Source organism: Sinocyclocheilus grahami, unplaced genomic scaffold, assembly GCF_001515645.1.
Source record: "Sinocyclocheilus grahami isolate Dianchi unplaced genomic scaffold, SAMN03320097.WGS_v1.1 scaffold928.1, whole genome shotgun sequence".
Lineage (NCBI taxonomy): Eukaryota > Metazoa > Chordata > Actinopteri > Cypriniformes > Cyprinidae > Sinocyclocheilus > Sinocyclocheilus grahami.
Genome location: NW_015506107.1, coordinates 191,531 through 204,231, shown reverse-complemented (window position 1 = coordinate 204,231; position 12,701 = coordinate 191,531). Strand labels below are relative to the sequence as shown.

Sequence of the window (12,701 nt, the reverse complement as noted above, 5' to 3'; positions counted from 1 at the left end):
TATCCCATTACTAGACTAAAAACAGTCTTTTTGAGTCTTTTTACAGCATTTCTAAAGACATTAATTGGTCAGTCTATCATAATTAGATCATGTTGTCTATTAATTCAACATTCACAAAGGTTAAGATGTCTAAGATGCTCCAATCACCCTTGGTTGTGAGTTTTAACATAGCAGTCACATTTTGAGTGACCTTCATCTCCAGTGGGTTGTATAAAGCACATTTGAGTCCTTACTCAGAATGTAGCAGTTCTTTGTACACCACCACCAACCTGTCTCAGTGCCATATCTCAGGCTCAGTCGCTGCTCTCTGACAGTGTTAAAGCCAGCATCACCTCATGCTCACCCCTCGGCCTAGCAGAAACCGAGCGCCACGGTTACATTCAATAGCCTCGAAGGGTAAGGGATGACTTGATAGAGAGCGATCCCGAATGGCTAAGATTAAATGCTTTCCTTTTGGTTTCAGGTGCATGTGTGAGTGTGTTGTACGTGTTTATGTTGTGAAGAAATGAGATTGCTTGGTTGTGACATCGCTCTTGTGAGGAAGGCCCCTTTCATTCACCACCTCCTTTTGTGCGAGGTCACCTGAGAGGCAGTTGCTACGGCAACGGGGCCTCTCCCAATGGGGGTGTATATACAAGTGAAGGTTTCATTACGAGGTGTTTGTTAAGAAAATGCTCCATTGCCCACATGTGTCTCAATCTCATCCGTTCTCTCTCTCTCTCTTTCTTTTGCAGGAGAACATGTCCGTGGCCGAGGACGAGGATGAGGATGAAAAGGTATTTCACTGGTGTCATGCATGGTTTTTGATTAACCGCTGACTTTTATAGAGCCTGTACTTGGGGTGCTGCATATGTAGATGGACTACACGCTGTACCTTTAATACTGCATTTAACTCCTTAAGAACTTCAACTTAAATACGTTCAAAATGAGGACAGACGATTCAGCAAGCACATTTTTCCTCCACTACTTTCACACCAGTCCTCTGGGAATTCTCGCTCATATGACAAATGGATTTGGTTGCTTTGCTGTGGTCCTTTGAAACGCAGAAATAAGCACAGAACGGCATCATTAATTGAAGTTTGCCTTCCGCTGGGGAATAGAGGCATTGTAAGGATTTTGAGGCAGGCATGGCTAAATAGGGAGGCTCGACTGTAGTTGAACTCCCCCTTTTAGCATTTTATTTTTTTAATGCTAAAGATGAGTCATTAGACTAATAACAAATTATCCCAAATCTGCTTAGATCCAATTATTCCTAAAACATTCAGTCATTAGAAACAGTACAGATGTCTTTATTTAAAAAAGCAAAAAAACTAAATCAAAGCTGGTAGAGTTTCATTGTCTGGCGCATTTGGATGGTAAACGGTCACGGTGGTCAAAATTTGAATGCTGAGTGCTGAATAAATTCATAATGAGGCAGGGCAGGCTCATAATAATTTTAGTCCGCGCTGTCTGGTTCAGAGAAGAACGGGTTAACAGGAAGATAATGCGTTATTGCTTTCTGACTTGGTTGTACGGAAGTGCGCAGCTCTGAGCCTCCGAGCGCTGACCCTTGCGCTGTACGGCGAGGGCCTAGGATTCATATCCATAATGTGCTCAATATATTCTGCTATGATGACCGCAGGCTAGCTTCATCTGTTGAGAGGAACCCCTCTGTTAAAAACAGCTTCCTCTTCCAAATCCTATCCAAGCCAAGCAGATAATTCACGGATGAAACGCATGATATGTGTGTGCAAGTACATTAGCTTATGCCCAGCAGCTAAACAATTGTAATATATCTTGGAGGGAGAAACAAGAAATAAAAAAAAATCGTATAAATATGTGGATTGTGCATGTGTGCGTTTAAATTAAGGTAATGTCATAAAAATTATATTAGTTTAATTTAAACCGTTTTATTTATATAATTAGCCTGAAATATTAAATTTGTAGCAGTTAAAATTAGACCTTGCAAGTCCATTCTTGGACTGCCTGTGCAATTTTTTTTTTTTTTAATTATTATTTATTTTTATTATCTAATTCTAATTAAGAGTATCAGAATTAACAGTATTTTTCTAGTGAGACATATCGTGTTTTTACACCCTTCCACGTCTTGTGTAAATGAAATATCTCCTTTCATTTATTTAATTACCCAAATGTCCATGTTTATTTTAAGTTGTCAGCTCTAATTTAAGGTGGCTTGTTTCAAAGTCCTGTTTTGTTTTTTCACTTTGACTTCGGTATCACGCAGGCTGATCAAACAGTCTAGCTTTACACTTCCTATCAAAGTCATCGCAGCTAATGTTTTGGGGTTGGAGAAGGATCGGTGTTAAATTTGATCACTTCAAAAGCGCAGTTTTTTCCAACTCTTTGGTTTACATGGGGATAAAGGCTGTCCCCTCTGAGAAGGTTACGATTACCACCCGTTTTTCTGTGTGTTTTTCCCTGGAGGATGTGAATATGTCAACCTGCAGCCGAGTGGTGCAGATGCAATGGAATGAAGCTAAAGAAAGCCGATAGGAGAGGCTGCGGAAATAATACACAACAGATCTCCACTATGAGCACGAATCTGTCCTGGGGGAGAGAGGGAAATTTACAAATCACGTGCTGTGATGTAACTTTCCTTCGGCTTTCAGTATCAATAGTGTTGAGCACACAGACACTGGTTTAATGGCATCAGAAAACAAGAGGATAGAAGAGAAAACAACCCATTGGATGTGTGTCCCATATGACCATGTGGCCCTGTTCGCTTGGCCCTGGGCACAAGGTCACCTAAGAGTACCACGCTTTGGTTAGACAGGCAGAGAACTGTCCCCCTTCTTCCACTGCACCCCAGGGTACCATCGGTGGTCTCCTAACACGCGAGCCCTCTCCCCCCTCACATCTAACGCATCACCTTCAAGCACATACCACAAGGACAGAGTGTTGATGTCATAATCATTGTGTATTCCAGGGTGCACAATCCTGTGACACATCCATTTGGGAGCGTTGGGTGTTTTGTGCTTGTTTGTACTGCGGTTGTCAGCTTTAACAAACCCATTTGCAACACATTTAGCCAATAACGCAGGTGTTTTATTCCTCTGGTTATTCCATTGTGGAATAAGTGAGTCGCGAATATTTGCACCAGCTTTGAATGAATATTCAAATTTGACGCCATTTACCCAATTATAGGAATGTTAAATGAATCCTGCCTTGCAGTATTTTGATTGTGCAGAGCATCCCTGTGAAACTGCATTTTCTGTTCGCCTTTGTGCAATCTGTTCCCTATTAAGCCAACATAAAAGTTATTTGACAATTTCATCTGAATTGAGAATATGATCTAACACAGGTTTTCTAATCAGTAGACGTGTAGCTTGAATAGTTTATTTCTGCAAAAAAAATGTGTTTCCACCTCAAAGGTGGAAAAAAGGATGTTTGATTTCAAGGGGGTTCAAGGAGATGAATCGCAATAGTCCAGAGAACTTGTATATTTTTCTTCTAAAAATGCTTTCACTGTCATCTTTTGGTCTCCATTGATATACATATTTGATGTTTGCCATTTTAAAACCTTACAGCCATACCAAAGCAATCTGTGACAAAGGTTACCTAACATGTAGTGACCCAAAAAAGATTTTGGACACTTAAATCACACTTAAAAAATATAATTAGATAACAAAATATAAAAGCAAAGCAAATAAACTAACAAACAAAATGGCCTTTGGAACTGATGTCACTTTTCTAAGCCATTTTTTCCCAAGTTACTTTGAAGTGGATTTATTAAGTCAGTGTCACTCAGGTGTCCTTGCAGAATAACCAAATGTGGAGCTCATCACTATTTAGTATTTTTGACCGGCAGATCTTGTATAATCTTACAGTTTACACCACTTTAGATTATGTAGCTTGTATGGGGAAAGACTGAAAAAAGTTAAAACTTTACACTTTCACTCAAGCTCAATTGTGCTCATAAGTTTACATATAAATTTCAACCATTCAGCATTAAACATTGTATCAACATTGTTTCGTAACGTGTGTTACAAGCTGTAGAAAGGACCAGAAAAAAATACTTGTTCATTATTATTATTATTTTAAAGGTGACATATCATGAAAATCTGACTTTTCCAGGTTTTAAGTGCTATAATCAGGTCCCCAGTGCATCTACCAACCAAGGAAACGTGAAAGATTAATCCAGTAACTGTTTTGGTAAGCCTTTTTCTGCAAGCATCTGAGAAAACGAGCGCGTCTGATTTCGCTCCCTTGGTGACGTGGCAAAGGGATCTCATTATAATATCACCGCCCCTTAATCTGTAAGTTTACACCCACGGTGCCGTTATTGTGTTTTCGCAAGCGACAACAGTGTACTAGTTCTAATGCCATGGCGAAAGTTTGAGCAAAACACGCTAACTGTTCTGTCCTTGACTGCACAAATGAGCACAGAATACTATTTAGAGTCCCAGCCTCAGAGGAGACAGGAGAGCAGTGGATTTATTGATTTATTTAATGTATATTGCAGCCACACAGATCTAAAATAAACATGCAATTTATTTTCCAGCTGTTTACCTTCACAGACATAACCGACTGTTTTTTTGTAACTCGTGTGTTTTTATGTGTTTTATTTAACTTGTGTGTGAATGAGAACTTAGTTTAGTACTCACATGCTGTGACAGCCGCTTTCTGTCCGTGTGCTTCGGATGTGTGTACTCCGAAAACCATATATCAGAAGTTTAAAGTCATATGGTTTAAAACGCATGATTTCAGCGTGATAAACATGATAATTAGAACCAAAACAGATGTTTTTAGCAGGTATGAGCTAGGGCTGGGCGGTTTATCGAGTTTGTATGAGTTTGTACAGATAAAATACCGAGACTAGTACTAGCTATAATGGCACAGCTCTATTCTGGAAAAGGGGGCGGGGAGCAGCAGCTCATTTTCATTTAAAGAGACAGGCACGAAAAACAGCGTGTTTCTGCTTCCACTCAAAATAGGCATTTTCAAAATTATATAATAAATGATCTGTAGAGTATTTTGAGCTGAAACTTCGCAGACACATTCTGGGGACACCAGAGACTTATATTTCATATTGTAAAAAGGGTCATAATATGTCTCTTTTAATAAGCTAGCAAATGTTTTCCTCGAAAAGAGACTTTGTGTTGATTGGTTTGATATTTTGTTATATAATATATGACTTCAGTGTTCAAATATTTTTTGGGAGCACTGTAAGTTAATTTTTCTTGCGGTTGGTCGAGAGTCACGCTGTTCATTAAGCAAAGAAACACTAAAGACATTTGAGCTGATATCAAACACAGTTGATACACTGAAGGAATAAATCTTCTTCTGCACTTTATCCTCCTTTGGCACTTTCCTCACAAAGCAGGGATTTTAAATGACTCATAACAGGAGGCATGTTGATTTTCTCTTGATTGATATCGGAGTCTCTATGTTAGGACATGCTGTGTGCGGCTGCAGTAGAGGGGCTGTGCTGAGTGGAGGCATGACTGGCTTTCTGTGTCTGGGACCGAATGGAGAGTGACAGTGGGGAGTCTGGGCTGAGCTTTCCCAGGGGCCGACTCACCGGGGCCACTGTCTGGGGGACGGTCGCTTAGACAAACATACACAGTGCTCGATCACACGTTTGTCTTTCTCACCACCCCCCCATACTCTCAATTATTCTCTCGCTCTGTCATTACTCCTGTCATTATTTTCTCCTTTTGATGTGAGGGCTTCTTTCTCTTTCTTCTTTTCCCCCTTTGGAGAACTATACTCATGGGCTCTTATGTCGGAGGAATCTCTGATGTGATCATGTTGCTTTGGACGTTAGATTACCCTAGCAATCTTCTTTAAGTAAAATGGAATAGAATTTCTCTTTTTTTTTTCTCATCGAAAGTCCATTTAGCCCATGTCTCTGAATTACACGGCAACCCAATACTGTGTGATGCATCAAATACAAGAAGACAATGGGATTTCCCATCTCTCTTACAAGAAGTAAAAACATTGCTTTGTATAACAGGATTACACTCAGACATTGCAATCTTTCTCCCACGAGCTCAGATACAGAAAACGATAAATCCAATGATTTCAACCCTGCACTCAATCTTGCCATAAGGTGGGCAAATCTTAGCTTTCGTACGCCAAGAACTGGTACTCGAAAAAGCTTGCACCCCAGGAAATGAACCAAGTCTCGCGGATGAGATGACCTCGCGAGTTGGCATCTTATGCCGTCTGTGTTCTCGAACTCCCGAGTCCCTCTCTCACTGTATGCTCTCTGATTGCCATTTTTACATCTTTTTCCTCCTCCGCTTAATCTTTGATTGTGATGCACCTTTATTGTTTGCGCCTGACGAATGCTGAAATACTCCCAGATCCGTGACAGCCTTTTCACGTCTGAGGAGATGTTACAGAAGCTCATTACAGGCCATTGACTAGATGAAATACTGGTGATGGCACTCTGGAAATAAACTGCTCTTCCTTTGTCGGCTTCTAACAGCTGACTTCCCTCATCAGTCTCTGTCTTTTTTTTCTTTCTCTTCAGGAATCGGAGAAAAAAGGACTGATGGAAAAAATCCACATGATTCAAGAAATTGTGCTTACAGTTCAGAACACTTTAGATGAAGTGGCTTGCATTGGGGAAAGCGTGAAAAAGTAAGAACAGGGCATTTTATACCTCGTATGAAGCTCACGTATGCAGTTATGCTCATAAGCTTACTCTATTAAAAATACTGTTTTAGTGTCATGTTTATACATTTCTAAAGTTTTGACAATACAGTCATAACATTGAGATGGATATTAATTATATATTGGTGCTGATATACCAAAAGACCAAGGATTTCTTTGTTGGTAAATCCCTTCCTAACATAATTTATCTAAATCCTCAAATCCATTTTTTCCCCATTCTTGCAGCTGCTACCTCAGTGACCTATTCCTATTGTGATTATTTTTGCCTTTTCATATAATAATGTACTTTTTTTTTTGTCTACTTTATTGATGCAATATTACACCTTCAATCTCCAAATTTTATAATATTATTTTAATAATGTAGGCTAATCTTAGGTTTTTTTTTTTTTTTTTTGCACTAAAACTGATGTAGCAAGGTGTATGTTAACCTGAACTGTTAATACGTACATACTGTATATAGTACATATGTACTTGTACAGTATGTACATATAATTTGTGTGTGTAAATTAACTCGACTTGTTTCTCCATTGACAGCACATTCAACTGGTCAGTACCGTTCTTGTCGTTCCTGGCCTGCCTGGTTCTGTTTCTGGTGACTGCCGCCTTGTACTACATCCCTCTGCGGTACATAGTTTTAGCGTGGGGTAAGTAAGTGAGACACCATGTGTAGCCCTTTCACCCAATCATGCGTGGTACTCCAGTGCTGCTGTTAAGCTGTCTCCACTTTCTTTTAAATGGAAGTCATGCAGAGGTGTTTTAGAAAGAGTCACACTTTACTGTCTTTGAGCTTGACTCTTTTACTGATGCCTGACGAAAGCTATTTAAAAAGTGATCCATTTTCATAACTCTACCTGTGACAGCTGATCAGAATCATGAACATGATCCACTGTTAGCTGGGGAGGCCAGCTGCACCTCTCCTGACTGAGGCTTTGTAAACTTGTGAAAGTTTGATGATGTATGTACAGTAAGAGAGTAAGAGTAAGCAAGTGAAGGCATTATTTTGCTGTGTTAATGCCCCTAATGTCAATTTGAGATTTCACACCCATGATGATTGCTTTTAAAGTGTGCGGGGGTACAAGTTTTAATTTATTTTTTTGTCTTAAAATATGAAATTGTGAATATATTTAAAAATTTGGGGTTGATTAGATTTTTTAGTTTTTGAAAGAAGTCTCTAATGCTTACCAAGGCTGCATTTTATCAAAAATACATTACAAATATTACTATATTTATATAATATAAATGTCTTACTGTCACTTTTGATCAATTTATTGTGTTTGTTGATGAACTTATGAACATCCATGTATTATTCTTTAGAATTTTTTTTCTTCTATGTTCTAAAGGGGAAATTATGAAAATATATTGGCCAGAAAATGAGGGACTTCATCAATATTGGCTCAATGATGCAGTTATATGACATTATACAGCAGTGTGAACTGTGATGACCATATAAAATACCATGTGTATTTACTTATATGCACTTATAATCACATAGCAATATGAAATTCATATAGCAGATAAAGTGACAAATGTTTGTTGGGTCAAGGTTTGTTTTGTCAGTAAGATACGTGCAGGTGCGGTGGATAACTTTATTTATTAATGCACGCTTGTTTTTTACAGGTGTTAACAAATTTACCAAGAAGCTTTTCAACCCATATGCAATTGACAATAATGAAATACTGGATTTTCTCAAGAGGGTGCCTTCTGATGTTCAAAAGGTAAGGGTCCAATTTTACATTTAGAGAGAGAGGGAGGGACAGAGACAAGGAATGAATTCCCAGAAGATGTCTGCATTATTTGCTCTAACAGAATTCCCAAGTGTTACCTAGGATATTTCCTCTGGCTGTGTTTGATTATTAATGGACTCACGCCTTTAAAGGCGGCCCCCGGCCCAATTATTTCCCAGCATGTCTTGATGGAGTCACTCGGCTGCCTGGATGGGGTCCGCTCTGATCTATCCTCGGCCGTAACGCTTCAGCCTTGTCTCTGATTATCAGTTTTGTCAGCCTGTGATAAAAGAAGGGTGCTGTAGAGGGTTCAGGGATTGGCTAAGGGGTCGGTGTCTGCACACTGGCAGTGTGGCGGCCCCCTTCACATCAGGTTGGAGTACTCGATTAATGAAGTGTTGAGCCAACGCCGTCCTGCTGGGCGCCATATGTGATGAAACATTATCCATGGCTGATATGTCATTCAGGGTTACATCATAAGCCCGCGGATGTGCAGCCAAATGCTGAGCGTCTCGCTCCATCTTTCGGACCCTGAGTGAGATTCTGAAGTCAGGATACAAAGCGGGTCCTGCTGTCACGAAGCGTTTTGCATAGAATGCTTCTCTCCATCAACAAGGCTATTTAACTGATGTCAGTGCTTCCTGTCCTGCTCAGATACTGGAGAGCTTGAGTGATTGGCTCAGATGAACCTCCCGGGATGAACCTCTGCAACTTTACATTAACATATGTCTGTGTGGTTGGATGAAGCCAGCATGACACACTGGTTTTGGCATGTGGAAGCAGCAAGTTGGCAAAACAAGATGGAAACCATTGCTGAGTTTTTAAGCCTTTTGAAGTATGTTTTCTTGGTTTGATGAACTGCCTGCTGTTCATTTAAATGGAACGCACCAAAAATGGGAAGCTAGAATGATCTTTAGCAGAAAAAAAGTGCATGGCACTTTTTTAAAGAACAAAATGCCAATAAAATAGCACAGTGGTCATTTAAGGATGCCAATAAATACCAAAAAAGGTATGCAAATCCTTGCTGTCCCTGTTAAGTTTAACATGTCCAAACCTTTATGCTAAAAATGGATTGACCAAATAAACAGCATGTTACAAAAGCTCAAATTGACTCCTGTATCATGGTTCCGAAAATGACTTGGCAATTAGTGCCTGTGCTGTTCTTCAAACGCAAACCCTCAAAACTGGACTTCATACAGCGGCCCTCTGTCCTAAAATAAGCAGCATCTGTCAGTTCTGAGGACAGTTTCATGTTCTGAGGCTGCCGCGTCTCTTTGTTCCCTTGTGCTCCATCTCCCATTCTCATAATCAGGGCCTGGTAATTAGTGTGCAGTCCCTACCTTACAGATATACCTCCAGGTTATTGTTTAGAGGAGAAAGAAACAAGAAAATAATTTGGACGCATTCTCCACACTTTCGAGTCCTATCAGCCTCATGCCGTATTTAATTATTTGTCGATGCTGTATGTCGTTTGGACTGAACGGTGGCCTTGGACAAGAGAATATGCCTTTAATGTAATTTTCAGAAGCTGATGTTGCTCTTAGCTGTGAAAGCAAAATCATAGGGAATGCTTTTGGAGGTTATTACGATCCAGGAGCACTTGGGCTCGATAATTTGTCCAAAATGTTTATTATGATTTGTATTGAGTATTGGTCGACCAATATAATGCCGATATATATCACTTCACACGGTTTAATTTAAAGATTTTAAAGAAAGTAAATAACATATGCTGTAATTATAAATTAGAAAATGTTTTTTTTTTAAAAGAATCACAAAAGTTCTGCATTTTCTGAAGTTTGCAAGATTCACAGAAATATTTATTAGACATTTAAAGATACGTTTAAATGATATAAATGCATTTTTGCTGAATGCTGACATCATATGAGAACATTTTACAATGTCTGCTATAAAACTTTATCATATACCGTGTCCTTTAACAGTTTGTAACTGCAAATCGCTTGTATTACCAGCAAGTTTGTAATTGAAATGCAAGTGCATCTGGAATGAAACTTAAAGTAGGTACATAAGCCCATTTATTAGCCATGGGCTAAAAAGTGTCATTTTCACATGCCGAATCGTCATATTATGACTTGAAAGAGAAGGACTGACTTTGTAGTCATATAGCAACTTCTCATTAAATGCACACAAGATGTATTTATCTTTTTAAATGCCAGATCTGAATACGTGTAATTGGAGTCTAGTAGTTGTACGTGGATATGTTGTGAGCTGCAGGAAAAATCTTTATTCAGTTTCTCAAACCTCAGTGAAACTCTACTTTCATCATGACGACCTTCACCTCCGACCTGAGTTCACTCCCTGCTTTAAGTAAAGTAAACAGCATGTTCATCTGAAACGAGGGAAGTTTGTGATCATCTGTAACCGCAATGCCCCAGCCGGAGCAGTACAGCTTACTCCTGCCTACAAGCTGCTATAATTAGTCTCCAACAAACTTTTCTCAGGAAGGACACAACTCGCAACAACTCGGTTTGCGAGGACCTAAGACAGCGGGTCTGCTCAACCGGTATAGTTCCCTTATAGGTGGGGGTAGTGTAGTCACCGCTGTGTCGGTACGGAACCCTTGACTTTTCAAATCTTTCCTCCGTGTGATTAATCCCCTCTGCTCCTGTGTTTAAAAAATGATTCATTACAGCCGCGCCCGCTTGGCTTTCCCCCTGCACCGGCTCTCCTCGGGGGAGCCATTACCGTGAGCGGGCCTCAGCTCCGATTACCTGCGTCTGACCAAAGAGCTGTTTGTTTTTACAGGTGCAGTACAGCGAGCTGAGAGCTGAGCTCGGCAACCAGGGCCTAGCAAAGAAAAAACGCTTGCGCTGAAACCCGAAGGACGTGTCGGATGAAAGGGACGGACAGCGTTTCAAGACACGGTCTGTTTAAGTCATAATGCCCCGTGCGAGTGGAGGAGGAGCCCCCTTGTGCCAAACCATCCGCATTTCCACTGAGGTGTATTCATCGGCTGCATGATACTGTGTGTGTGTGTGTGTGTGTGTGTGAGAGACCAGGGCCTAGCAAAGAAAAAACGCTTGCGCTGAAACCCGAAGGACGTGTCGGATGAAAGGGACGGACAGCGTTTCAAGACACGGTCTGTTTAAGTCATAATGCCCCGTGCGAGTGGAGGAGGAGCCCCCTTGTGCCAAACCATCCGCATTTCCACTGAGGTGTATTCATCGGCTGCATGATACTGTGTGTGTGTGTGTGTGTGTGAGTGAGAGAGAGAGAGAGAGGGGCCCCTCCTGACGGGGCCTTTGGCCCTCGTGAACTCACATGGTCACAGTGTCTGAGCATATGAAGGTAAAGACGGGCTTCACCAGCCTCTGCATGTGGTCACGCTGAAATGCAATGAGTTACGATGCAGCCTTTTCATATATTAATGTCTTTTTAGAGACCACATTCTAGTTCATTTAACAAACGGAAAATTAGCCACAAAACAGCGCACATACGTGCTTCCTGTTGCTTGTGTTTACAGCAGGGAATATTTAAATGAGGGCAAAATATATTTGATAAACTTGTTTATATTATGGAAAATATTGAAGCAGTTTTAAATGCCATTTAACATTTTTATTCATGCAAATGCAGCCTACTGTTAAGAATTGTTATTTTATTGTGTATGCTGTTTGTTTTTTCTATGCATCTTCCGTGTTTTGTACATTTATGCAGCAGATAAAGATGAAATGAAGATGACTAAAAAGTTTGACTTTTTAAATGTGTTTTTCTTCTCTCATGTCCTTAACTCTGCGTTATTTGTGAAAGATACACACAGTATTATTACCCAGCCCACACTTCAGAAGAGGATGCTGGTCACTGTTGGAGGAAAACATCAAAGTCTCTGTGTGTCCAGAGCAGTCAGCTAATGCACTGCTTTTGTAGTTCGCTGACAATAACAAGGTCCAGATGAGAGAGCTCATCTCTCATGAAGAGGGAGGGAGATTGAGAGAGAGGAAGAGAGCGAGTGAGTGAGTGAGTATATACACTCCATACCCCGCACTTAGCATCTCCCATTTTCATTAAAATCACCTCCAGTGCCTAATGGCTCTCTACTAGACCCATCACTCTGTAGTGTTAGCACCAGTGATGGGGCTTCAAGTAGAGCAAATGGAGATTTCCTGCCTCATCAACTTATTTATTCATATTACAGACATATTCCAGCCTCTCCGCTATCAGAGAGTCATTTTTATAGAAAGCAACATTTCCAAAGTAGTGCATCTTAAATGTTGGCATTCAGAGCGTTGATTTGAAATTAATATTAAGCGATTATTAACATATTAATAAAGTTAGCAGTGAGCGCTGTTCATTTGCACCTTTTTTACAGTGATAAGTTTTGTCCTTCACCTCGATTTACAG

At 40.2% G+C, this 12,701-nt stretch overlaps 1 protein-coding gene across 1 annotated transcript in view; it reads left to right on the top strand.

Moving 5' to 3' along the window:
• The window catches only part of LOC107564380 (multiple C2 and transmembrane domain-containing protein 2-like), a 45,644-nt gene extending 34,286 nt beyond the window's left edge, over positions 1 to 11,358 (top strand). The window contains exons 20-24 of the mRNA XM_016249443.1: positions 735 to 776; positions 6,479 to 6,588; positions 7,156 to 7,265; positions 8,239 to 8,336; positions 11,109 to 11,358. Of these exons, the coding sequence (XP_016104929.1) occupies positions 735 to 776; positions 6,479 to 6,588; positions 7,156 to 7,265; positions 8,239 to 8,336; positions 11,109 to 11,177 (429 nt within the window). The 3' untranslated portion in view covers positions 11,178 to 11,358. The remainder of the gene's footprint in view (positions 1 to 734; positions 777 to 6,478; positions 6,589 to 7,155; positions 7,266 to 8,238; positions 8,337 to 11,108) is intronic.
• The last annotated feature ends 1,343 nt before the right edge of the window (positions 11,359 to 12,701 follow it).